At 31.3% G+C, this 23,118-nt stretch overlaps 7 protein-coding genes across 7 annotated transcripts; 5 read left to right on the top strand and 2 right to left on the bottom strand.

Annotated features, from left to right (window-relative positions):
- Window positions 1–22: 22 nt before the first annotated feature.
- On the top strand, window positions 23–1,445 carry BX663DRAFT_472564 (uncharacterized protein). The gene is made up of 3 exons (XM_051524179.1): window positions 23–616; window positions 724–1,125; window positions 1,228–1,445. The coding sequence occupies exons 1-3, from the start codon at window positions 85–87 to the stop codon at window positions 1,437–1,439; spliced, it is 1,146 nt and encodes a 381-aa protein (XP_051382934.1). The 5' UTR covers window positions 23–84; the 3' UTR covers window positions 1,440–1,445.
- Window positions 1,446–3,457, bottom strand: BX663DRAFT_508989 (ClpP/crotonase-like domain-containing protein). The gene is made up of 6 exons (XM_051527558.1): window positions 3,150–3,457; window positions 3,023–3,067; window positions 2,843–2,956; window positions 2,697–2,781; window positions 2,504–2,632; window positions 1,446–2,426 (listed from the first exon to the last, which is right to left on the bottom strand). The coding sequence occupies exons 1-6, from the start codon at window positions 3,339–3,341 to the stop codon at window positions 1,474–1,476; spliced, it is 1,518 nt and encodes a 505-aa protein (XP_051382933.1). The 5' UTR covers window positions 3,342–3,457; the 3' UTR covers window positions 1,446–1,473.
- A 137-nt stretch (window positions 3,458–3,594) lies between these two features.
- Window positions 3,595–5,256, top strand: BX663DRAFT_434331 (N2227-like protein-domain-containing protein; the record flags this gene model as incomplete). The annotated part of the gene is made up of 8 exons (XM_051523062.1): window positions 3,595–4,011; window positions 4,103–4,185; window positions 4,246–4,313; window positions 4,381–4,395; window positions 4,467–4,489; window positions 4,586–4,916; window positions 4,990–5,096; window positions 5,158–5,256. 8 exons carry the CDS (start codon window positions 3,595–3,597, stop codon window positions 5,254–5,256), a joined length of 1,143 nt encoding a protein of 380 aa, XP_051382932.1.
- A 1,768-nt stretch (window positions 5,257–7,024) lies between these two features.
- BX663DRAFT_55896 (uncharacterized protein) lies at window positions 7,025–8,900 on the top strand. Its single transcript, XM_051531831.1, has 7 exons — window positions 7,025–7,223; window positions 7,280–7,368; window positions 7,460–7,893; window positions 7,959–8,071; window positions 8,135–8,260; window positions 8,323–8,546; window positions 8,601–8,900. The coding sequence occupies exons 2-7, from the start codon at window positions 7,362–7,364 to the stop codon at window positions 8,891–8,893; spliced, it is 1,197 nt and encodes a 398-aa protein (XP_051382931.1). The 5' UTR covers window positions 7,025–7,223; window positions 7,280–7,361; the 3' UTR covers window positions 8,894–8,900.
- A 1,306-nt stretch (window positions 8,901–10,206) lies between these two features.
- Window positions 10,207–12,166, bottom strand: BX663DRAFT_542965 (uncharacterized protein; the record flags this gene model as incomplete). Its single annotated transcript, XM_051530830.1, has 2 exons — window positions 11,077–12,166; window positions 10,207–11,048 (listed from the first exon to the last, which is right to left on the bottom strand). Exons 1-2 carry the CDS (start codon window positions 11,933–11,935, stop codon window positions 10,207–10,209), a joined length of 1,701 nt encoding a protein of 566 aa, XP_051382930.1. The 5' UTR covers window positions 11,936–12,166.
- A 1,188-nt stretch (window positions 12,167–13,354) lies between these two features.
- On the top strand, window positions 13,355–14,158 carry BX663DRAFT_55866 (uncharacterized protein). The gene has a single exon (XM_051531818.1). The coding sequence runs from the start codon at window positions 13,682–13,684 to the stop codon at window positions 13,973–13,975; it is 294 nt and encodes a 97-aa protein (XP_051382929.1). The 5' UTR covers window positions 13,355–13,681; the 3' UTR covers window positions 13,976–14,158.
- A 3,969-nt stretch (window positions 14,159–18,127) lies between these two features.
- Window positions 18,128–21,904, top strand: BX663DRAFT_551806 (clasp N terminal-domain-containing protein; the record flags this gene model as incomplete). Its single annotated transcript, XM_051531308.1, has 6 exons — window positions 18,128–18,145; window positions 18,241–18,444; window positions 18,502–18,968; window positions 19,097–20,936; window positions 21,002–21,589; window positions 21,656–21,904. The coding sequence occupies 6 exons, from the start codon at window positions 18,128–18,130 to the stop codon at window positions 21,902–21,904; spliced, it is 3,366 nt and encodes a 1,121-aa protein (XP_051382928.1).
- Window positions 21,905–23,118: the final 1,214 nt, after the last annotated feature.

Raw genomic sequence — 23,118 nt, 5'->3', positions numbered from 1 at the left:
CTTTATACTCCCGCATTTTTCATTATTTGTGTGTGTGTGTGTGTTTTTAACCTCTTTTTATTATTATTATTTTCTCACATAAAAATGGAAGCTATTGATAACTATGCTAACGATAACATTGTACGTTCAGTAGCTTATAATGCACTCGAAAAAAGATATCAACATCAATTCCTTGCCCTTTTACCCATCTCGTCACGACTCTTACGACAACGAGTTCGACTGCTATTGGAAAATGGACAACCGGAATCATCTGAATGGAACAAGGTCGTTCAATGGCAACAAGATGACTGTGCGCAACAAATTGAAACTTTGTTTAGTGATCCTGCATCAGCTGATACCATCTATCAGGCCCCCATCTACTACAAACGCAAGGATGTCGAAACGCTTGAAGCAGTTCTCGAATTTGTACCTCGTTCTATTATTGTCCTCATCTTGGAAGATGGTAGTGGTGATATCTCTGACATCAAATATCATAATACAAAGAGAGTAACTGAAGAGGAATGGTTGGATATCTTTGAGAATTGGTCAAGGACACTTGAAGACGCTGAACGTATCTTTTTAACTCGTGTTACTCGTACAAAGCAACCGAAAAAAATATTTACAATGGCAGACAAATGTGATGTAAGATGAGAAACAAGTAAAGAAGAAGAAGAGCTAAATTATATACACATGTATAAATAACAAACTCATTTTCTCTATAGAATTCAAAGGGGTATAAAGAAGCACCTGAAGATTATTGGGGAGACTGGTCAAGTGATGAAGGTTCTTTACAAACAAAAAATACTATCTATCAAAGGAATCCAACAGGGGATAATAATAATAGTACAATAAAGGAATCCGATGATTCTGAAGATGACTATTATACTCGATGGTCTCAAGATCCAGGTACATTAACACCCAATGAAACGCCAAAGCGTGTATTGAAATCAATGGACGCCTTACAGCATAGCACAAGTCAATTAACAATGAACCAAGAACTGGAGGAAGAATATGATCAATCTTATAATCCATTGTTTACTGTGCCTAGTGTACCCAACTTGATGGACGCTCACACAGCTGCCCTTTCTGAACTTACTCATATGTTACAAGCATCATTACCTCAACAACAGCAACAACAACAACAACGTTCTATGAATCGTAATCATGTTTCATTAGGTATGACACAAATTAATCCTTTACCAAAGGCTGTATCAAGATTAAGAGCTCAACAACAAGAAAAAGAAGAAGAGAAAGAAGAAGAAGAAGATCAACAACAATTCCCTGGTGCCTATCCTCTATCCGGTACCCAATCTCCTGTAGCACAAGATCCATTACTTAAAGAAGCAGGTCGTAGTCTATTTATGAAAAGTCTTAGTGCTCTTATTTCAGCTGCTCGATTATTGGGTTACGATAGACAAGACATCCTAAATATGGTTCAAGAAATAGTTAACAAACAGTAACTTTTTTTTTTTTTTTGTTTTCTGTTTATTATTGTTAATAAATCCATTTCAAGATTTGATCTTTTTCGATTGTTTTACGATCCATAACATCATTAAGTTTTTGTAAAAGACCATGTTTATGTTTAAAATGAGTAATCACTTGGTTACGTGTAAGGGCATAATTACCGACTTCAACTGCCTCGCCTGTCACAACACGTTTAATATCTTGTTCAGAAGGTAACATGTATTTACGATGGGGATAATGTTTAAAATCACGAGAACTAAGTAATTCTAGACGACTAGGACTTGGTGCATTAAAATAAGTTTCTTTAATTTGAGTATCATCAACAGAGTCCAGGTTAGCAGGATTCCATTGAGGTTTAGAACGAGTGACCAAGGTAGCATTGACACCTTCTTTGAAATCATGTCCTTGTAAGAATTTTTGAACGAGATGATATTCCATTTTGAAGCATTGGCCTAAACTAAGACTAGCACCATAACGAAGCTGTTGAAGGGTAACTTTAAGTGAAGTAGGTGAAACAGCGTTCATTAATTTAAGTGTATCCTGTTTCCATTCAGAGTCAGGTTCTTGTTGTAATTGGTTCATAATCTCAGAGATAGTATCGTACTTGAAGCAACGGTCAATTGCCTTACGAGTCTCACCTGCTAAACTAAAAGGTTGTGTGATTTCATCAGAGAACTCTTCAATAGCATCATTTACCATATCATGAGTTGCATTTTCGAGTTCGGAAAGACGAGATTCGAGGGCAGATAAACGAGAAGAAGGAACATAATGTGTGGCAATGCCAGCATATAATACATCAAGACCCTTAAGACGTTTACCAGTGAGACCCAAGTAAGTACCTAATTGTCCATCAAGACGTGATAAAAAGAAAGAACCCCCTACTTCAGGTAAAAAGCCAATACCTGTTTCTGGCATAGCAAATAAGGTATTTTCCGTAGCTATACGGAATGGGGCATGAACAGAGAGACCAACACCACCGCCCACTAAAAAAAAAAATAAAAATAAAGTCAGTTTAATTGACCAACAAAGCAACAAGCTTTTGTGTGTGTGTGTACTTTACTTGTGATACCATCCATGATAGCCACAAAAGGAGTATCCATAGTAGCAATTAAATGATCCAATTGATATTCTTCTTCAAAAAATTTTGTGGCAGTTGAAAATTCACCTTTCTCGGCTAAATCAACAACAGCTGTAATAATTTTTTTTTTGTTAGTATATACTATCTGTGGGGTAAAATTTGTTAGGATTTTTACTCTTTACGTCACCCCCTGCACAAAATCCCTTTCCACCAGAACTCTTGAGCAAGATTATTTTTGCTAAATCTGAATTTTCCCAGGCCTACAAAAGAAAAAAGTGTTAAAGCACTGTTATGTGTAACTCGGTCTCGGTAAGAATTTACTTGGAGTTGGGGTGTAATAGCTTTCACCATGGAGAGATTGAGAGCATTAAATTTTTTGGGTCTATTTAAAATAATTTCACGAACTGCTAAATTACTCTTTGTAAGGATTTCAGCCTAATAAAAAAAAATGAATATTAATTGAAATTAAGCTTTTAAACTCATGACATTGTAATGAGTTACTTGAGCAGCATCAACACCTGAAACAGAATTTGAAGCAGTGGACATCTATAAATAAATAAATAAATAAATAAATAAATAAAATGAGTTATATTTCATATTAATATACTCATGTTTTTTCTTTTTTTACCTTTCTATAGTTGTTGTTGGAAGTCGAAAGCCAGTTTTTGGTTTGAAGTAGACGTCTATTAGTGTTATTCAGTGAAGACATAGATCTCGACGCCAATACAGTTGTTGTAGTCAAAAGCTTTTTATTATTCAACAAAGAAAAACGGTTTTGAAGTATGTTTAGTTGCTTGAGACCACCTCGACTGTAGTTCATTATTTATGATGTGGAAAAAAGAAAAAGTAAAGAGTGTATATCTGTGTGGGGGGAGGGGAGAAGGAGGAAAAAAAAAACCAGTTAGTGTGTCTAAATGCATTCACTTTTTAGTTTCCGGTCAACAAATTCCACAAGGAGAAGTGGCTTTTTAGACTCAACCGTAAAATTTCAAAAAAAAATAAAAAATAAAAAAATAAAATAAGAAGCCCATTTAACATTTTTCTTTTTTTTTTTTTTTCTGCTTGATAATAGCATGGAACATCAACATAACCATGATCATCACCAACATGATCATTTTCACGAAGTAGAAGATCCTATTGAGTCAGAAAAATTACACCTAATCAAAGTTATTACTGCACTTGCTTACTATAAACGTCATTCTCTCAATCATAATCATAAAAAGAGACGCGATTATCTTGCTTTACCAGAACATCATAAACAACTCATTCCCAACTATTTGCAAAAAGTAAACGAAGTCGATGTTTGTATTGAACAAAATATGATATTTCTTCGTGAGATTGTTAAAAGTGCTACCATGTTTGTTGATGCACCTTTGACTTCGATTCAGAACACACAACAACAATTAAATGGTAGACCTCCTGTTTCTCCTATGGATATGGATAAAGTGAGAAGTACGTTAAAACAATTTGTAAGAGATTGGTCAAAAGAGGTAGGAAGCAAAAAAAAAAAAAAAAAAAAAAAAAAAAAAAAAAAAAAGTGACGAAGAATGCATGTATATATTTATATATTGCAATAAATAGGGAGAAAAGGAACGTAAAGCCACTTATGAGCCTATTATTAAAGAATTGAATGAAATTTATAAAGACACATCTTTTGAAGAAAAGTAAGCTTTACTGATTTATTTGTTTTTTTTTAAGGAAAAAATAACTTATACTTTTAATAGAGGTAAGATTCGCATATTAGTACCTGGAGCAGGCTTAGGTAGATTAGCATTTGATATAGCTAAAGCAGGTAAAAAACTAAACTGAGCATACATTATTTAAAAGAAGCTTGATTGACATTGTCTCTTATTTTATAGGATTTAGCTGCCAAGGTAAATAAATAGTAGATAAATAAGATGAATACACGTATATTAAACTCTTTTATACATACATACATATAAAGGCAATGAATTTTCATATTATATGGTAAAAGAAAGAAAGAAAGAAAGAAAGAAAAAAAAAAGAAATATTTACTCCTAGATGCATTATTTTTCATTTTAAATTTTAACATTTTAGTCTTAGTTATTTGCATCCAATTTTATTCTTAATAGAATCAAGGAAGAAAATCAATACAAAATTTATCCTTTTATTCATTCATTCTCTAATATCAAATCAGATGCACAACAACTATCACCTATTTTGATACCAGATGTGTTGCCTGCCAATTTGCCTCCTTCAGTCGATTTTTCGATGGTTGCAGGTGATTTTATTGAAGTCTATCAAGGCGTACAACAAGAAAATGCATGGGATTCTATTGTGACCTGCTTCTTCATTGACACAGCTAAAGATATTATAGAATATATGGAAGTCATATATAAAGCATTAAAAGACAATGGCACATGGATTAATATTGGTAAGATAAATTCGTGTGTGTGTGTGTGTGCTTTTGTAGATTGGGATATTACTTATATTATATAAATATATAGGTCCTTTATTATATCATTTTGAAGACTCTAGTTCTGGTGATTCTTCAATTGAATTAAGTCTTGATCAAGTAAAAGAAGTAGCTAAGAAGCTTGGATTTGAATTTAAGGTAAAGAGGAATTGATATAGCTGATATTTTTAAGTGTATTTATGTATTTATTGTTAAATAGAAGGAAAGCACTATATCTACTACATATACTTCAAACCCTGAAGGTATGTTAAAGTATGTATATGAATGTGCATTTTGGACTGCAGTTAAGATTAAATAATAATAATAAAATATGTTATCATAAAGATATACTTCTATTTGCCTATTCGTATCATGAATCATCCAGCCAACCAACCAGCCAACCAACCAAACATACATGCATACATTTTATATGTATAACAAAATAAACGGGAGGGGGGAGACGAAGGGAGGCATCATAATTCTCTCAGAAAGTGATGATATTACTTGTACAGTTGACCCAATAATTTATGTTGTCTGGGCTGAACAAAATGTCACCTCTTAGTTTTTCTGAGAAAGCTTTTGATTACCTTTTTCGTAGAGGAGCACAAAACTCACATCTTGGACCTCGTTGAATGACGATCCACAGGTTACTGTTTGTGATGTAGTTGAAAGTTTGACTGTTATGAGCTGACTCATAATGTCATGTTTCATGATTAACCATACGGATCAGAAAATTATATAAGGAATTTTATCTAGATTCCCCTGAATCTCTCTTGATCCACTTCATCAAATCATATTAAAGCTACTAATACTTCATTATCTTTAACATACCTTATTCAGTCGTTAACTAACACTTTTCTGACTCACATCTTATCTCAGACTTCTTTAACAATTCTTATAAATACCCCATCAATTTGAATTCATAAATAAAATAATTGACTTTAGAACTATTGTTCGCTCTCGTTGACTTTCTTTTGTCTTTATATTATTTTTATTTTATAATATCACACAAAGGCAGTTTTTTAAACGTTCAAAGGGTAGTAGTTTTTTTTTTTTTTTTTTTTTTTTTTTTTTTTTTTTTTTTTTTTTTTTTTTTTTTTTTTTTTTTAAATCAACATAAACAATAAATTTAAATGGATTCGCTATTCAAACTCTTTTCCAAGACGTTTACTGAATTTAAGGCATTTGAACCAATCGCAGAAAATCGGCCAAATCATAAAGGTATTTACCCAAGATCACTCTTCTTGCACTACAGGATTTCAAGTTGGCCAAGAATAATCGTTTCTAAACCTATAAATAAAGTGAGAGTGATGCGACACAGTTAATGGATTATTCTGATTTTAAGGAAAAATGCATAACATCATACTTGACCTCTTCAGCCTGGATACCAAACTGACTTGGAACAATACTTATAAAGCAGTAGCCAAAACAATAGTCTGTATTAATCTCTGAGTGGCATAGTATCTTTCTTTCCCGTCTTGTATGTAACAAGAGTTCAAGATGACAAGTAACAATACAGGATGAACCTATGTGCACGAATACATCATATTTTCACTTTTCAACTGTATTGGAAGCTGCCCCGTAAGTCAGACCCATAGTTCCCAATCGAAATCGAAATCGATAACAAACTACAGAACCTTCCATGTCAGACCAATGGCTACGCAGCTACACATCTTTTCCGCCTAACTTTGTTATTAAAAACAAAAAGTCTTGGATGTCTCTGAATCAGCAATGGGAAACAAGAAATGCTTCTATTCAACATTGCTGCAAGCTGCCCCGTAAGTCAGATCTATGATTCCCAAGCATCAAAGATGCCAAGTAACCAAAGGACCTTGAGAGCACAAGACGTGTAGAGTCATACCAAACCCGAGTAATGCAGTACTACTGTTTGGCAGCTATAAGTATTGACCAAGCCAAAATGGCACGTTTAATACAAGTTTAAAAATTGCTTACAACGGAATTTTTTAAGTCTGATAAAATAAATAATAAATTCGTCATTTGCGATGACGTAGCGCATACAAATTAATCGCTCCTGAATTAATTGTGCCTGAATTAATTGTGCCTGAATTAATCGCACCTTTTTCATAATTCCATAAAATTTTCTTCCTCTTCACAATGTCATACTTAGAAAAAACTGTCTATAATTACTGGAATTTTGAAGAAGCCATTGAGGCCAAGCGTGCTGAAAAAGGAATTTGCTCTTTGGAGAGTGCGTTTGATGCATTAAAAAGTGAGTTAGATTTTTACACTAATGACAAAGCGAGCAAATGGAAACAAGATTGGAAAGTAAGTAAAATAAGTATAAAGATTAAGCAGAAAAATAAAACTAACACGATATTTAGACTATGAAAAAAAACTATCTTGCTCAAATACCACCACACATGACTGAGTCGTGTCGAACCTCATCGTCAGAACCTTCAAATTATGCAACGTAAGTAGAGTTTTCTTATGTGTCAAGAAACAAAATATTCTAACTATATTTTTTTTTATAAGAACGAGTAACTCTTCAACTATAAATATAGGCTCCATTAATAATTCTGTGAACAGCTTCAAAGGCATAATATACACTTCTCCAGTACTTCAATCTTCGCGTAAGAAGTCAACCCAGCGTCAAAATAATGATAAGCAATCGTTCGATGTGAATTATAAGCGTGTTCTTCCTGCAGATAGTCTTGCTATTGACGGAAAAGTAGTTTTAGAAAAGTGGGTAGAATATCAAGTTCTGGTTGCCAAAAAATATCGTCAAACCAGTTTACTGGTAGAAACAGACGCACAAGATATCCTAGCATTAGACAATATTATGCTTTTAAAGAAAGACCAGATAAGCGAAGATATGAAAAATGTTTTAGAAGCTGATATGATTCAAAGCTTGACAAAACACGTCCAAATAAAATATAACATTGAGAGTGAAACACTTGATGTAAATTTGGAAAGAGAGTTGAAATTGATTGCAAAGGTAAATTTAGGCATTTGTTTTAAGCTTTAAGGCAAGAAGCGCAATTAACCATGACTCTTATGTAGGATTTTAACGAAAGAAAAATTGGATCAAGACAAGCTTCTAAACGTATTATGTTGTCAACTTCAGAAAACGTTGATACTGCTGTCGATTCCATTTTGATTGGTCTAAGAAACCTGTAAGTATCGCAAAAAATAATACGCGTTTTGCTTATGTATTGACGCATTTTTTTTTCCATTAGTACGGAAAGAATACCAATAACAAAATTTACTGGAAAAATCCAAGAAAGAACATTGTGTGGAACTTACGTTGATTCTATTTTTCGCACTATCATTGAAGATCCTGATTCAGGAAAGCAATCTTCATGGTACGCTATTACTTAAAAGAATTTGAATATACGAAGAACTGAGCAATGAATGATATTTACAGGTGTGATATTCAGATAAACAGTTCAACTCAAAGACCAGACTTTGTAGGAAGAATATTGAACAATGTTGTTTGGAATGGCCCTGTTACTGTGGATAAAGTAAAGGGAGAAGATACAAAAGACGATATATATGCGAGTCTTTTGGACTTAATTAGAATTGGTCGATTTTCTAAACAATCCATTGACAACAATTTCTATGAAGGAGTGATTGGTGTTCATGCTGTTGGTAAGTTCTTGCTAAAGCTGGTTTTTGGGCTTCTAATTAAACTTGCTTTTATAGGCTTGATTGTGACAGTTTACTATACTTGTTTGCTTGACTCTGGACTTTATGTAATGATTGAAATTTGTAGCATAAGTATGCCTAGAGATGCTATTCAACTCAGAGCATATGTTGCCACTTGTGAAGACCTTTTATCTGTTCACCATTTATACAAGAATCATTGTAGATTAGCAAATGATATTCCTAATTTAAAGGCAAACATGCGTGCAGGTATGAATGAGGAGATGTTTAGAGATCTTATTAGCAGCACAAAAAATAGAAAGCGACTTTGTCCATTCACAGTCAATCAATAACTTGTGTACATAATCATATCATTTTAATTATGCTTTTTTTTTCTGTAGTAGTAATAATAAAAGATTTTATTAAAGTTGTTAAACGCCATATATCATTGAGGGGTGTGGTGAGATTATATATAAATCGAAATAATATTGGGATATAAGAATATGTGTTCTAAAAGAGCTGACGACTAGATTTCAAAACAAAGACGATGTGATGGTATGATTTAAAGAAGGAATAAAAAGAAAAAAAAAGAGAGAGAAAACAATAGGAAGTATAGTAAGAGACATGTTTATTCATTGTAAAAAGAATGATATAAAGACTATTTTGTGTCTACACAACTACTGCTTGTATTTATACTAATGAATCCTAAATCAAAGAAATAAAAAAGATAAGTCATGAAACAGTGTTAGTATTCAGATATATACGTATTGTTGCTTCAAGCTACTGATTTATATGAATTATCTATTGGGTGTTATAATAGTCTGATTTAAGATTCAAATTGTTTGATCTGATTATAGGCTCCTTATGTCTATTTCAGTGGATCAAAGACGACCTGAAGAATTCTTTGTCAGGGTTATAAAATTAAATATTTCAGAAATGATACAATGCCTTATAATTGATACATCTAGACGATTGGATGTCAATAAGTTTTATATTATTTACGAGATGTTATCTACAGAGTTTTATTTTATATTCAGGCTTATATTTTATCCTGTATTATGTACTTCATCTACTATAATATTACTTATGCTTATATCCAGAGCTTGTTCTATAACAGTGATATTTATTAGCACCCCAAGTGTTTGGTAGGCTCTTTTGGATGAGTTTTCCTCGGATGAAGTACTGGTCAAAGTGGCCTCGCTTATATTTACAGTGACTCTCAAAAGTGTGGCAATGTTTTCTGATTTTTTGGCTTTCCTTAGTGCACAACATAAATGAATAAAGATACATCAATAAAATTTACATTATTTTTATAGCTTCTTAACCTCATTTACACGCATAAATGTTCAATTCGACAGTGATTATGTCATTTTATACGATTTAGCCATTTCACTGCATAATCTTTTTTTTTCTTAATCTATTTTTGTTTTTAACAAAAACACCTTTTTTTTTATAATTTTAAATCATTTACAGCTGAAGAAATTAGCTTGGGCCACGAAAAAAAAAAAAAAAAAAAAATGGGTCGTTTGAACAGCTTTAAAATTTTTTTTATTCATTCATTTTAAGCTTAAACAACAAATAACCCTCATTGCATATGTAATATAATTTAACTTTATCATAGTGTTTGATCTTCTTCAACAATGTTCATGAGTCTATACTTGTATTTTCACTTTTTGAATAATTGAAATGAGTCGGTAATAGCCTTTGCTACTGAATCATTTGCTGAATTGATGTAGGATTGGTGAAAAGCAGCCAATTTTTCCAAAAGAGGATTCAATTCAGTATTTCCAATAATACTTATAGACTGTCTATTATCGCCATAAAGCTTGAGAATTTCGTTGATGACTTTTTCGATTTCTTTATTACCACTTGACAAGCCATTTTCCACTACGCTCTTATGCAATCTTCCCTTGTCACCTAATTGCAAAACGTTATCAGCAATACTTGAGAATATTTCGGCAGAGGGGCATCGACCACGATCAAAGTTTGATAATGTAAAGATAGAGTACGGTTGGCACTGATGCGTTCTAGTTACAAACCCAGACGCACGACACAAATAATATGTTGAAGGTGACTTAAAATGTGTGCTTACCTGTCTTAACTGGTCTAAAATATTATAATTTGTCACAGCTTTAGCGTCTTTATTCTCTGCTAATTTCATGGCTTTGTTGAGGACATACTTATCGATGTAAATTCTTGTTGACAAAGATTCTTCTAATTTTTCCAATTTGAATGATGTTGATACAGCCCCCACACTTGGTTTTTCTTCCTTGTCCAAACGGACAAAGGATGTTACCAAATAATTCATTGTTTGAGTTCCAATGACAAGTTTAGGTCCATGTTGACTATTTAAGGTGACGGGGTAAACATTATCATATCTAGACACAACAGGAGGTGGTAACGAGGTTGGTAGTGTTGATTGTTTTTTTAGTACCAAAGGGCTCACGGTGTATATCAACGCTTTTTTTACGACCATAAACTTCGACAATGTTTGCAATAATAACTTGACTATTTAGTTGGTTTTGTAATATGCAACCTGCCAATAACTGTGCTGCAACAAACTTCATTTGAGGTGAGAGTTTCCAATCTTGATTTAAAAGCTGGCATAAATCATCAGATAATTCAATGTAATTTCGTGTATCAAAGAGTTTAGGATATGGAGCGTGTGATGTTAATGATTTGTATAAAGGTACAGGATTGATTATTGAACAATTGTTGCAGAATAAGGTAATTTTTTCCATTTCGTTTGCAGATCTTTTCATTGGAGTAATAGGTATAATAGATGACGATTTTGATTGTGAAGCCTTAGTAATGACATTGACATGTGCGAGAGCGTTTTCTTCTTCTCCATCTTCGTTTATGATGGAAAAAGGTTCTAATTTTAAACTTTTTAAAGCATATCTTGCCAGATTTTTGTTTTCTTCAGAATCACTGGCTCGCTGACATGCATGTAATAAGGCTTCATCATGGTTGCGTCTATAATCTTCCATTACCATTAGAACTGGTTGGGATTTGAAAATTGGCACAGAATTTGATACAGTAACAATGTCTTCTTGGTTCATATTCATTTCAGAGTCTTCAAAGTCTGAGTCTTTAGAGTCTGAGTCTGAGTCTTCCTTGAAGTTTGAGTTTTCAGCATAATTTTGATTTTTAATATGTAAATCGATATGGCTACCAAGTTCGTTGATTGTCTTAAAATACCATGAACATGCTGGACAATTGAAATTCACTTTTTCAATGAAATCCAAATTTGTTTCTTTGGGTGGTCTTCCTTGATTTGCTGTTTTAATGATTATAGAGTGCTTTAATTTATAATGATCTCTACATTTGCGCCTACTGGAGAAATCATGATCATTGCAAACATGGCATCGTGTTAAAAATATAGGCGTAGCCATTTTGAATTTTGAAAGAAGAAACTTTTCTTTTTTTTTTTTATAGCGTGAAAATCTTTTTTTGCATAAATAGTTGACTTGAAAAAGTTGACTTGAAAAAGTTTACCTGAAAAAGTTTACCTGAAAAAGTTGACCGGACAAAAAGGTTCCCTTACAAATATCCTTGTCCTGTTTCCAAATAGTTGTCCTAAATAAGTGTCCTAAATTTCCTTGGCTGTCTTATTTTTAAAGCACTGATCCATTTTGGAAAAGTGTCCCATTTTCAAAATTTGTGTCCTAAATATTTTCAAACGACCCATTTTTTTTTTCTGTGGCCCAACCTAATTTCTTCAGCTAAAATATCATTATTGAATTAACAAAGAGGTTTACTTCCTATTTAATATCGTTTTTTCCTCAAATTCGTAACTAATCTAAACAACATTTGTACATTATTCCCATTACTCATAGATTATTGCATAAAGTAGAATGAGACCAATTCCTTATGTTAAAAAGATGGATATTTTAGCAAAACTTATTGCTAAGGAATCTTATAGAGATGTTTCTAAGGCAATGGGCATGTCAACTAGGACAATTGGCAAAATTGTCAAAGAGAATCAAATTGAGATTAACGTAAAACAAGGTAGACCAAAGAAGATTAGCCCGTTACTTGGTAGATTGATTGCGCAATCATTTTATACTGGTCATTTTATCACTTTAGTGGACGCTGCCCGGAACTTGCATGATCAAGGATATGATATTTTTTAAGGGCCATGGACTTTGTAAGAAAGATGCAACTCTTCAACAAGACAATGATCCGAAGCATACATCCAAATATACAAAAAATTGGTTCAATAAAAATAAAGTAAATATCCTTGAATAGTCATCATTACTTGCTTGATTTAAATCCAATTGAAAACCTTTGGTTTAATATGACGTGCAAGCTTACTGCCTATGATAGGTCACCAAAAAAACAAAACATGGATGAGTTATGAGAACGAGTTGCTGATGGTTGGTACAATTCAAGTTACAGCTGAACTATACTTAAAACACATAGAAAGCATGCCAAGACGTGTTGAAGCAGTACTGAAAGTAAAAGGTGCTGCTATTAAGTACTAAACATTAAAGGTACGTTGTTCATTTCATTTCTCAAAAAAAACTATTTGCATAAAATCTATATACATGTAGCTGTTAACATTATTTTTGCAATAAAAATAGCATATGGTGCATATATGTTATAGGCATCATCAGAAGGAGGAGACTTCTGCCATTCCGCTAGTATGTACTCTATAGCATTTTGCTTAATAAATAGATGATCAGTTATTGCGGATTTGCATAAATTACTTGAAATTCCGAAACACTGCCACACTTTTGTGAGTTACTGTAAGTTAAACAATCCATTCATGAAATTTTTTCATGCCGTTCTGCAGTCATTGAAAGTCTTTAATCGATCATTCAGATCCTGTAGCATCTATTTAACTTTCCTAGTTATAGCGTCAATGGATTGTTTATTGACGATAGTGATGTTTATAATAACGAAATAAGTTATAACTACTATATTCTATGGCGAATTCTGAACTCGTTATCAAAAGTAATTCAGAAGACTAAGTTTTCATTGGGTTGAAAAGAGATTAGACGCTGTATCCGAAAAACTAAAGTCGATCTATAATGTCAATCGACATTTCTATAGTGCTGATGGTATTCATTTCAAATATATAGAAAGTGAGATCGAAATAGTAATCTTGGAAACAACAGGCCCCTTACTTCAACAAAATGACCCAAAGGAAACTCAAGATTATATCAAGGCTGGGTACGGCCTTGTCATCATGCTGCGAAAGTTCTACTATGGCGATATTGAAATTTTCAAAAAAAAAAAAAAAAAAAAAAAAAAAAAAAAAATTGGCTCTTTTTATTTTACGGTGTTTTACAGCAACAAAGATCAGGATTTGGAGAGCATTTATGCCAGCAAGCAAGATTTATGTGACCAACTGTATTTGCTCAGTCGAAGTGCCAACAGAATCAAAAACGTCAGAGGAAAAATCGAGAAAGTTGATTGATCTATTTTGATTCTTCAGAGTAAGATATACTTGAATCCATATTTTGACATTTTATTTACCATTAATATCTTTTGTTAGCAACTAATCAAAGAATCATATCAAGCCATCGATGAGCTACAAGGACCACATATTGATAACTATAAAGAAAAAGGCTAGGAAGTTGGAGGGGCACGTAAAAGTAACAAGTTTGTGTGACAACTTCAAAATAAATACCCTAATTAAATTGCCACAGATTTCCAAATGCAAATCAATAACTCATTAATTAGGCCAGATAACAGTAGTTAGATAATTAGGGAATATTTATTGTTGATTTTTCATTAAAATAACATAGTCTACTATATACGCTTAATACTTGAAATATTTCAAAGTTATTTATTTAAAATATACATATTAACTTGTAGACCAAGTAGGGATAAATGGATTTATTATGTAACAAATATTTGTTATTTTGATACTGGAGTAAAAAAAAAAAATAAAATAAAAAATAAAATAAAATAAAAAGTTATCTGTTATAACAAATACAAGCATCTTCATTTATTATCTATCATCAAGCTAATTAAGAGTAGCAGAAGCTATATAGAAAGTAAGATCAATATTGCAGTAGTTGAAGCTAAATATAAAAGATATTTCTATGCAAAGGCGAGAAGGAAACTAAATTGTCACTACAGAATTGCAGATACTAAACAATTAGAAAAAAATAGTTAACACATTATATTGTTACAGGATTTTGAGTTTTTTCTTTTTTTTTTTATTAAGTCATCAGAAGTATGTAATAGACAATATTAATCCAATAATCACCGATTAGATTAACTGAAGAGCTAGTGCCGATTATGGAAAGACTCCAAGTTCAGAGGATTAAGCTCCTATCTTCCATCGGCCACAAACGATGTATTGTGAATACATAACTTCCAGTAGTACTTCCAGATGGCAAACTAGATCGTTGTAATCAAAGTCATACTGTGTCTGTATTGGTCAGTCAGTATATCCTCAGGCATAGTGAGTTCAAGTAGGGATACCAAAAACCGCCCTTTGGCATTGGAACGAGTGTATGCTTGGTTGAATTTATTTTAGTTAACATTACATTGATTTAATTAACTACCATTTTATTTTCTCCTCACCTATTATAAGAAACCCCGCAGAAACTAGCTGACTGATTTAAGAAAGATTTGTTTCCACAAAGACAGAGAAAATGTCCCTTAGCGTCTTTAATAATTTCAATAACCCATCATTAAGGCACTTGTCATCGATAGGAAGTACTGTGTCCTTTCCAACTTCAGTGAATCCTAACTCTTTGACGTTAGAGTGTAAAATGAATATCTCCTCTAGAACTCATATTTTTTCCTGGCCTCTTTTCTATAACTTCTCAACTTCTACTTTCGTTTCTGACAAGTGTCACTGCTACGCTAATATTCTCATTTAGTCGTGCTTGAAGATGAAAATTCGGTATATAAAACGCTATATGCCATGCAATAAATTGTGTTCTCCGTAACCATTTAAATTCAAAATTTGATTATACAGAAATAATTCGAAAACGTTTATCATACTCACCAATGTATACTTATATTATAAAATTGACTATGGAATTTGAGTGAGTCTCGATCTTTAGATGTTTCTCTTCTCTCTACATATTGTGCAGAGCTATTTCTAATGTGTTTCAATAATATCTATCTTGGCTTTAGTGAAAACCGCTATCATCAACTCAAACAGAAAATCACCATTATTCAACACTGTGCTTAGAACCTTGACTTTAACATAGCGATTGATTATTATGATAGAGGATGCATTTCACCTTTTTATAAGTTGATCAAGTTCTCTAATTGAGAGATAAAACCTATCTATGTTCATTTCATCTCAAGTGTATCTGCTTTAGCTCTTTCAAATAGTGGGAATAATTACTGAAATTCCTTCAGTGCTTAAATTCTCATGTTGCTGTACTAATGGGCTATGCACATTCAAAATTCGTTGTTGGAAAGCTCCTGTATTATCTGATGATATGACTTTTGAGACAGTATCCCTTGAGGTATAGATTGGTAAATTAGCTCATCATGATACTACTAACCCTGCAGCACGATTGCTTCCTTTTTATGAAGCCAATTTCAAAGGTTCCTTCAAAATACCAATTTGGCAAACTGATAATAACAAATTCCCTTGCCCCAATCATCTCTGAATCTCCTATCCTTAATGATAACCTATTTAGTAAATTTTTAGCCAGATGGCAATTCAGTGGCTTTTATAATCCTTTCATTTAACCCGCATTTCAAAAATAAAATAAATAAAGAATAAAAAGCATTAGCATAGCATACAATAGTTATATGGTGTATAAAGATAGTATTCTGATCAAATATTAATACTGCATCTCTTAATATAATCAAAATGTCGTTGATTTACTGGTAACAAAATATTATATATATGCAATAACTAAATAGTAGTATTTATATATAAATTCTAAAGTGTAATTAAAAAGTATAATCGCATAAAGATAATAATATTTATTTAGATTATATAAATACAATAAGATTATAGTTTATTTTAATGTAGTAATTATCAATCATATTGCTATTATACGCTCCATAGCATGTATCGGTTAATACATGTATTTGCACTTATTCGACTACCAAAAGATCAACAACAACAATATTAGATTTCCTCTCACAATATGTAAGATTTCAGAATAGAGATATCCTTTCTTTCTTTTCTTTTCTTTTTTTTTTCTTTTTCTTACAACTAAAGGAACATAAGCAGTAAACTATTATCATAGAATAAATAAAACTAAAGACATGTAAAACATAATTGCAAAAGAAATTGTCTTTTCTAAATCTATAAAGTTAATGCATTAGTTATAGTTGTATACTGAACAACTTGGTTTAAGAAGACTGATAACGAATAGAATAGAAAAGTTCATATTGATACTATTATCAATTCAGTTTAATTAGAAGGTACAATCATAGATTATTGTCTATAAATTACAAAGTATGTCCTAATGGCATAAATTGAATATAGAATATCACCTTTCTTTTATTGATATGAATGGTCGTTGTTGCTTCTTTTCTTTTTCTTGAGTCTATTATTTACTTTTATATACCAATATATGAAAAAAAAAAAGCTGCTCAAGTTCATGATATCATATAAAACTCTATTTATATGTAAAGACATATAATTGAGTTGATATGATATAAAGATATGAGTACAGACATCATAAAAATGTTTAAACGAAATGATCATATTTACCTTGAACTTGTAGATAAATAGGCACAGTTGCCTTTATAAGAATAGAACTAATTTGAAGTTAACATATTGCTTTAGACATAGCCAAGTACAGAATAGATTCCGGTTTATTATCTAGTGTACTACATATAATATGTATTTATTTGATGTCATAATCGTTTCAATAAGCTTACACAAATAGTTAGTCTTATCATCTTTCACATGCTGTTATTAGTAATGATTCTTGTTGTACTCTACAAATGCATGCTGTATATATGATAACACGCAAATATTATCTAAAGCAAACCCTTTACAATTCCTGAGTACGAGAAAAACTAAGCTATTGTTGAGTGCTGAGGTAATAAATACTTTTCTAGTTTTCTTTTTTTTTTTCTTTAGGGAGGGGGGTCTGATTATTTAATACATAATGTAACATGTTGATCCTTGTCATAAAGATAAGCTAATAAGTTTAAATGCCTAGATTTATACAAATTAATAGTTACACATGTATGTTAAAGATAATAAATAAATAAACAAAAAACTACCGTTCTGCTATATTAACACTTTTATTTTTATTTTTTATTTCTTCTATACGTTAGAAACAAATGTCATTTACATCCTTTGTTTCTTTTAAGAAAGGAACTTATTAACTATGTGTGTGTATATCGCATAGAAATTAACTTGTATCAAAAGTATCTATTGATAATTAACAACAAACAAAAGGATATGTGTAACAAAAGATTAGAAACCGATGCTTGGTCCATGTGTATGTCATTTTTAAAATTCAGCAAATGCCCCTTTTATAAGGAGTTGAGCTGAAAAAAAAAAAAAGAAAAAGAAAAAAAAAATATTATATTCACATATAAAATAAAATAAAATAAAATAAAGAAAATCGATTGCTTTATCTTTCTTTATTTATTTCTTTATTTATTTATTTATTTACTTTAAATTTGAAATCATGACTAACAACATTAAGGTATATGCTTTTATTTTATACATAAATATACATATTCTTTCCTCATATGTACATCAACTAAATAAGATCTGTAAATGATCATAATTCAATTATAGATCAATTCTTTGAAAGAACTTGAAGCATTTTTTAGTGACACCAACAAGCTTTTTGAGGAGAAAGAAAATGAGGAAAACTGGAACAAAAGAGATAAAGCAGTACGCGATTTACGTTCTCTCCTCAACAATGAAGACTATTTACGCAAATGGAGAGCTAACATTACCAAATGTCTTCATGACGGAATATATAGTTACATTAAATCAGTAAGTTATACATAAAATTCAATAGTTCATGTATTAAACTAAAGTAAATAATTATAGATTGATACCTTAAGAAGTTCAGTAGTAATTGAGGGCTTATCCTTAATTTCAGATATTGGCAAAGCTATAGGATATGGTCTTGATCTTTATACAATGGAAATAATTGTAATCAACTTATTAAAGCTCAGCAATAACTCTAAAAAGCTGATTGCTTCTAAAGTCCTTGAAGCTGCAAATATGTTTTTCTTATTTACAAATTTTTACAGCAGAATTTTTGTTATGCTCTGTAAAACAATTAATGATAAAAGTACTCAAGTTCGTCAATTTTCAGCAAATTGTTTGAAAACAATGCTTTCAACTCATGGATCAAAAGAGACAGTTCAATCTATCATTGAAAAGCCTGAAGTAAACTTGCATATTAATAATTTCTTAATGAAGGGCTTAGTAGATGCTTCCCCAGCTGTTAGGGATGTTTCTAAACAGATTTATACAATTTATGGTACATACTGGCCAATACAGGCACAAAAGTAAGTTGAGTTAAATTTTAAATAAATAAATAAATAATAATAATAATAATAATAAAAAAAAAAAAAAATAAATAAAAAAAATACATATTTATTTATATAATAATTTATAATTTAATTTGTATTTTTAGGTTAACTAAAACATTCGATGTTACCATGCAACGCCAACTAAAGATTCCCAATACAGCTACAGCTACATCAAAAACGTCTAGAAGATATTCACCTTACACACTTGGAGCTCGCTCAAAATCACTTTCATCCTTATCTTCTCCTTCATCAAAAATAGCAAATAATACCTCCAAGGCGTTATCGTCATCTCAACCTTCATCATCAACTTCAAATCATCCTATATTAAAAAGGTCTCCTTCTGATCATAGTCCTTTTGGGCCAGAATCTTCATCAGAATACTCTGCTCAATCAACAGAAACCATAACTAAATTGATAAATGTAGACGATGAAAAGTCTGTTAAAGGCCGTTTATCTTCTACATCTAATGTATCAACTCCACCTACAGATATTTCTCATAAAGTAAAGACAATTCAAGCTGCATCAACTATTCCTCCAAGACGCGCTCAATCTGAACCACGTAACAAGTTTGCTATTTCTGCATCTCGTATTTTAACCATGTTAAAAAGTCGTGATCCTGCCAACAACTGTAAAGGCCTTCAAGTGCTTTCAGAGAAGCTTCAGGATATCATCTATAAACCATCCTCCTTATCTACATTACCTACATGTGTTCCATCAAAGGATATTATTGAACATTTGTTGAAAAGAATGATAAAACTACCTCGTCAGACAATAAGCAACAATAAAGAGAAGCTATATAAGGCGCTGATGAGCTGGGAATCTCTTGCTGGTGTTTTTGTTCTTTGCGTACCCTTAAAGAGCTTTATTCCATATTTGATCATTGCTGATCAAGAATTAAAGGCTAATGGTGATTCCCAAAAGAATAAGTCTATATTAAAACTCTATAGCAAAGGACTTGAAAGAATGAAGTTATTCTTAAAACGTCATCATCCTTCTCTTCCTGAAGAGTTATTAAATATTTTAAAATCTGTAAACAATATGAAAGGAAAAAATACAGTGAATCAATTAGATATAGCCACTATTAATAAACAACAACAACAACAACAACAACAATTTACTCTTTCGGAACTAGATTATTTACAATGTGGCATACTTGAATGGATGAATGATGTTGTCTTAGATAATAATCATGAAGATCAAGAATTACTTTTAGAGGGTTCCAAATGGCTAAATATTTCATTGAACAATGAACCTATAACCGATTGGTTCAAAAAAGAGGCAAATGTACGATTGTATATGCATTTACTTGTAGATACTATAATGAATATTCCGCATACATCAGAAAAAGAAACTAGCTATTTATCTAATATGACTAACTATTTAAAGGCCATTAATGAGCATATATTTCAAGAAGTGACTATCACACTTAACAAGTTCCAAATGAATTTGCTAAGTGCATTCTTAAGTTTGAAACAGACGTCTTCATTTGAGCCTAAAGAAGAAAATGAATTCATGTCAGATATGAATGAACAAATTGAAAGCAATGATACCAAGACTAATACAAATGATAATAATGCTTTTTATGAAGATGATTACAGTATACAAGATACCACTACTACCATAACTTCAAACAATAACGAATCTAATACAGATAATCTGATCATGCAGCAATCACCAGAACTATCAATAGTAAATAATGATATTTCAATAGTAGATAGAAGCACAAACGAGCAACAAAAAGATACTTGTGCTAGTCATAATGCAACAAGAGAAGCTTCTCTTAATGCATCACAAGAAGCTTCTCTTGTTGCATCACAAGAAGCTTCTCTTGTTGCATCACAGGAAGCTTCTCTTGTTGCATCACAGGAAGCTTCTCTTGTTGCATCACAGTCACAGACAATAGTGAAAGAAGAAAAAGAACCTAACAATAAAGTTGCTCAAAAGGTAAGAAAGCTATATAATCTTTACTTTATTAACTGATCTTAATTTTATTATTTATTTAATTATAGGAAACTATAACCGTAGCAAAATGTGAACAAACAAATCGTAACGTAGATGACTTTACTTCAAGCAACCCTATAATAAACCCAGGACCAGATTTGAATAATAATACTATCGTTAATTCTGTTCCTCAAGCTAGCAATAAGAGATCATCAAGTACTGCTTTAGATAAACAAGAACTTGAACAAGAAGAATCGCGAAGAAGAAAACAACAAAAAGTGATGAAACATAACGATAACTACGAGGATTTACTTCAAGTTTTTATAAATACGTCCAAGATAAATCCTGAAAATATAGATATTCAAATGCTTTATAAAATTGAATGGTCACTCCTATCTGTATGGAAAAAGAAAACCGAACAGAACTTGCTTTTCCCTTTGTTGCAACAGTTAATTGACTATATCCAATCTAAGCCAGTAAAAGACTGTCATTTAAGAGCACTGAAAATTATTCAAAAGTTATTGACTAGTCAATCTCTACTATTCAAACAATTGGAAAATCAGATCTTTAAGAAAGAAGGTCAAAATAATGAATGTATAATCATCCAAGAGCTATGCTCTATGATTTTAGATATACTAGAGGATAACGACTGTGTGGTACGTGAAGAAAATAAGCAAAATGAAATTAAAAATCATTAACTTTTTTTTTTTTTTTTTTTTTAGATTTCATATACAGCAAAAAATATTCTAAATTCATTATTCTCAAATTTTAGTCCAGATATAAGCTTGCAGTTGGCACAGCAATATAGTGCTAGCTGTATAAGCTTAGATAAATCAATTCCATTAGGTGTATTGCTTACCGAAATAAGCATTATTGCAACAAAAGTAGCAGCTGCAAATCTATCTTCGTTTTTAGACAAGGGACTAGCAGAAATTTTAGTAGATGTAATAGAGATTTTACTTGATCATTAATATCATATTTATTAATATTCTTCTTTTATAAATAACTATAGAGTTACAATCATTCTGATGTATATGTACGAGCAGCAAGCAAAGATGCAATGGTAGGAATTTACAGAGTGTTAGGTGAAAATTTCATCTCCACATATCTGAATGACCTACGTCTGGAGAAAATAACTCTACTAAGACACTATATCAACAAACAGTCTTAGTTTCTCTTTTTCTAAGGAAAAAAAAAAATATTTATTTACCTGAAGTCTTGTAAATAAAATATTTGTATAAATGTATACCTATGTAAAAATAAAAAAATAAAAATAAAAAAAAAATAAAATAAGTATTTAATATCACTAGTTCCAGGTTTTTATTTACTTCATTTTACACCAGCACTATTATTGAAGGAAGTGAACAATTTTGTATGTAATAAAATGGCCTATTAAGCTTAAATGAATGGAGTGTCATTCTTTTATTGTTCACAAAACAGGAGTATTATTAATAATAAGCATATACTTTATCCTGATTTCTTTCTACTAAAATAAATATAATTATCAAGCAATCTTTTTTTTTTTTCCTTTAATGATTCTCTATTAAATGCCTTTTTTTTTTCTTTTTGTCCCTCTACACCTTGAAATAAAAAGAGCTTTGTATCAGTTTATATAAGCAGCAGCAGAGAGGGAAAAGCTCTGTTTAAATAAATAATAAAAAGGAGGGAGGGAGTGACGGATATACACTCAAATTTATAGAATGATTTTCCAGTAAAGTGATGAGGATAGTGGCTACTGTAAATGTTCAACCCCTGAGAGTATGGTTTCATTTTAGAGTTTTCACGTTTCTCATTAAATAAGATTGTGAAAGAAAGCACATAATGATCAACCTCCACGATTGGTTGCTTCTGGGAAATAGTAATCTTTTATTACCTAATAAAGCTACTGACTAATTGGATCATGACCCTCTTTTTACTATTTTTAGCTAACAAATAATTTTTTTTTAAAAAAAAAAAAAAAAAAAAAAAAAAAAAAAAAAAAAAAAAAAAAAAAAACCTGTTTGTATAATAATGAATCTTCTCAGTAACGACTTGTCGAAAAAGAATCGTGTAATCATGTTTAGAGAAAGAGTCAATAAAGTAGGACAACAATAATAAAATTAGCTTTGTAGCTGTTTATATACAATTAAATATCCCTGATAATAGTATGGGTTGCTTATGAAGCACGTTATGATTTCTATAAACT

The sequence above is a fragment of the Cokeromyces recurvatus genome (genome assembly GCF_025118155.1).
Source record: "Cokeromyces recurvatus strain NRRL 2243 chromosome Unknown BX663scaffold_12, whole genome shotgun sequence".
In the NCBI taxonomy this organism is placed as follows: Eukaryota; Fungi; Mucoromycota; class Mucoromycetes; order Mucorales; family Mucoraceae; genus Cokeromyces; species Cokeromyces recurvatus.
The sequence above is the reverse complement of the archived record's forward strand: the minus strand, read 5'-3'. Positions and strand labels throughout refer to the sequence as shown.

Excerpts from the sequence above, each read along its gene's own strand:
- BX663DRAFT_508989 (XM_051527558.1), bottom strand. The coding sequence starts at position 3,341 with ATGAACTACAGTCGAGGTGGTCTCAAGCAACTAAACATACTTCAAAAC. Across the intron at positions 3,068-3,149 it reads CCAACAACAACTATAGAAAG|ATGTCCACTGCTTCAAATTC; the intron begins GTAAAAAAAGAA and ends ATTTATTTATAG. Across the intron at positions 2,957-3,022 it reads CAGGTGTTGATGCTGCTCAA|GCTGAAATCCTTACAAAGAG; the intron begins GTAACTCATTAC and ends TTTTTTTATTAG.
- BX663DRAFT_472564 (XM_051524179.1), top strand. The coding sequence starts at position 85 with ATGGAAGCTATTGATAACTATGCTAACGATAACATTGTACGTTCAGTA. Across the intron at positions 617-723 it reads ATTTACAATGGCAGACAAAT|CACCTGAAGATTATTGGGGA; the intron begins GTGATGTAAGAT and ends GGTATAAAGAAG. Across the intron at positions 1,126-1,227 it reads ACAGCAACAACAACAACAAC|AGAAAGAAGAAGAAGAAGAT; the intron begins GTTCTATGAATC and ends AAAAAGAAGAAG.
- BX663DRAFT_55896 (XM_051531831.1), top strand. Across the intron at positions 7,894-7,958 it reads AGTTGAAATTGATTGCAAAG|GATTTTAACGAAAGAAAAAT; the intron begins GTAAATTTAGGC and ends ACTCTTATGTAG. Across the intron at positions 8,072-8,134 it reads TTGATTGGTCTAAGAAACCT|TACGGAAAGAATACCAATAA; the intron begins GTAAGTATCGCA and ends TTTTTCCATTAG.
- BX663DRAFT_55866 (XM_051531818.1), top strand. The coding sequence starts at position 13,682 with ATGACCCAAAGGAAACTCAAGATTATATCAAGGCTGGGTACGGCCTTG.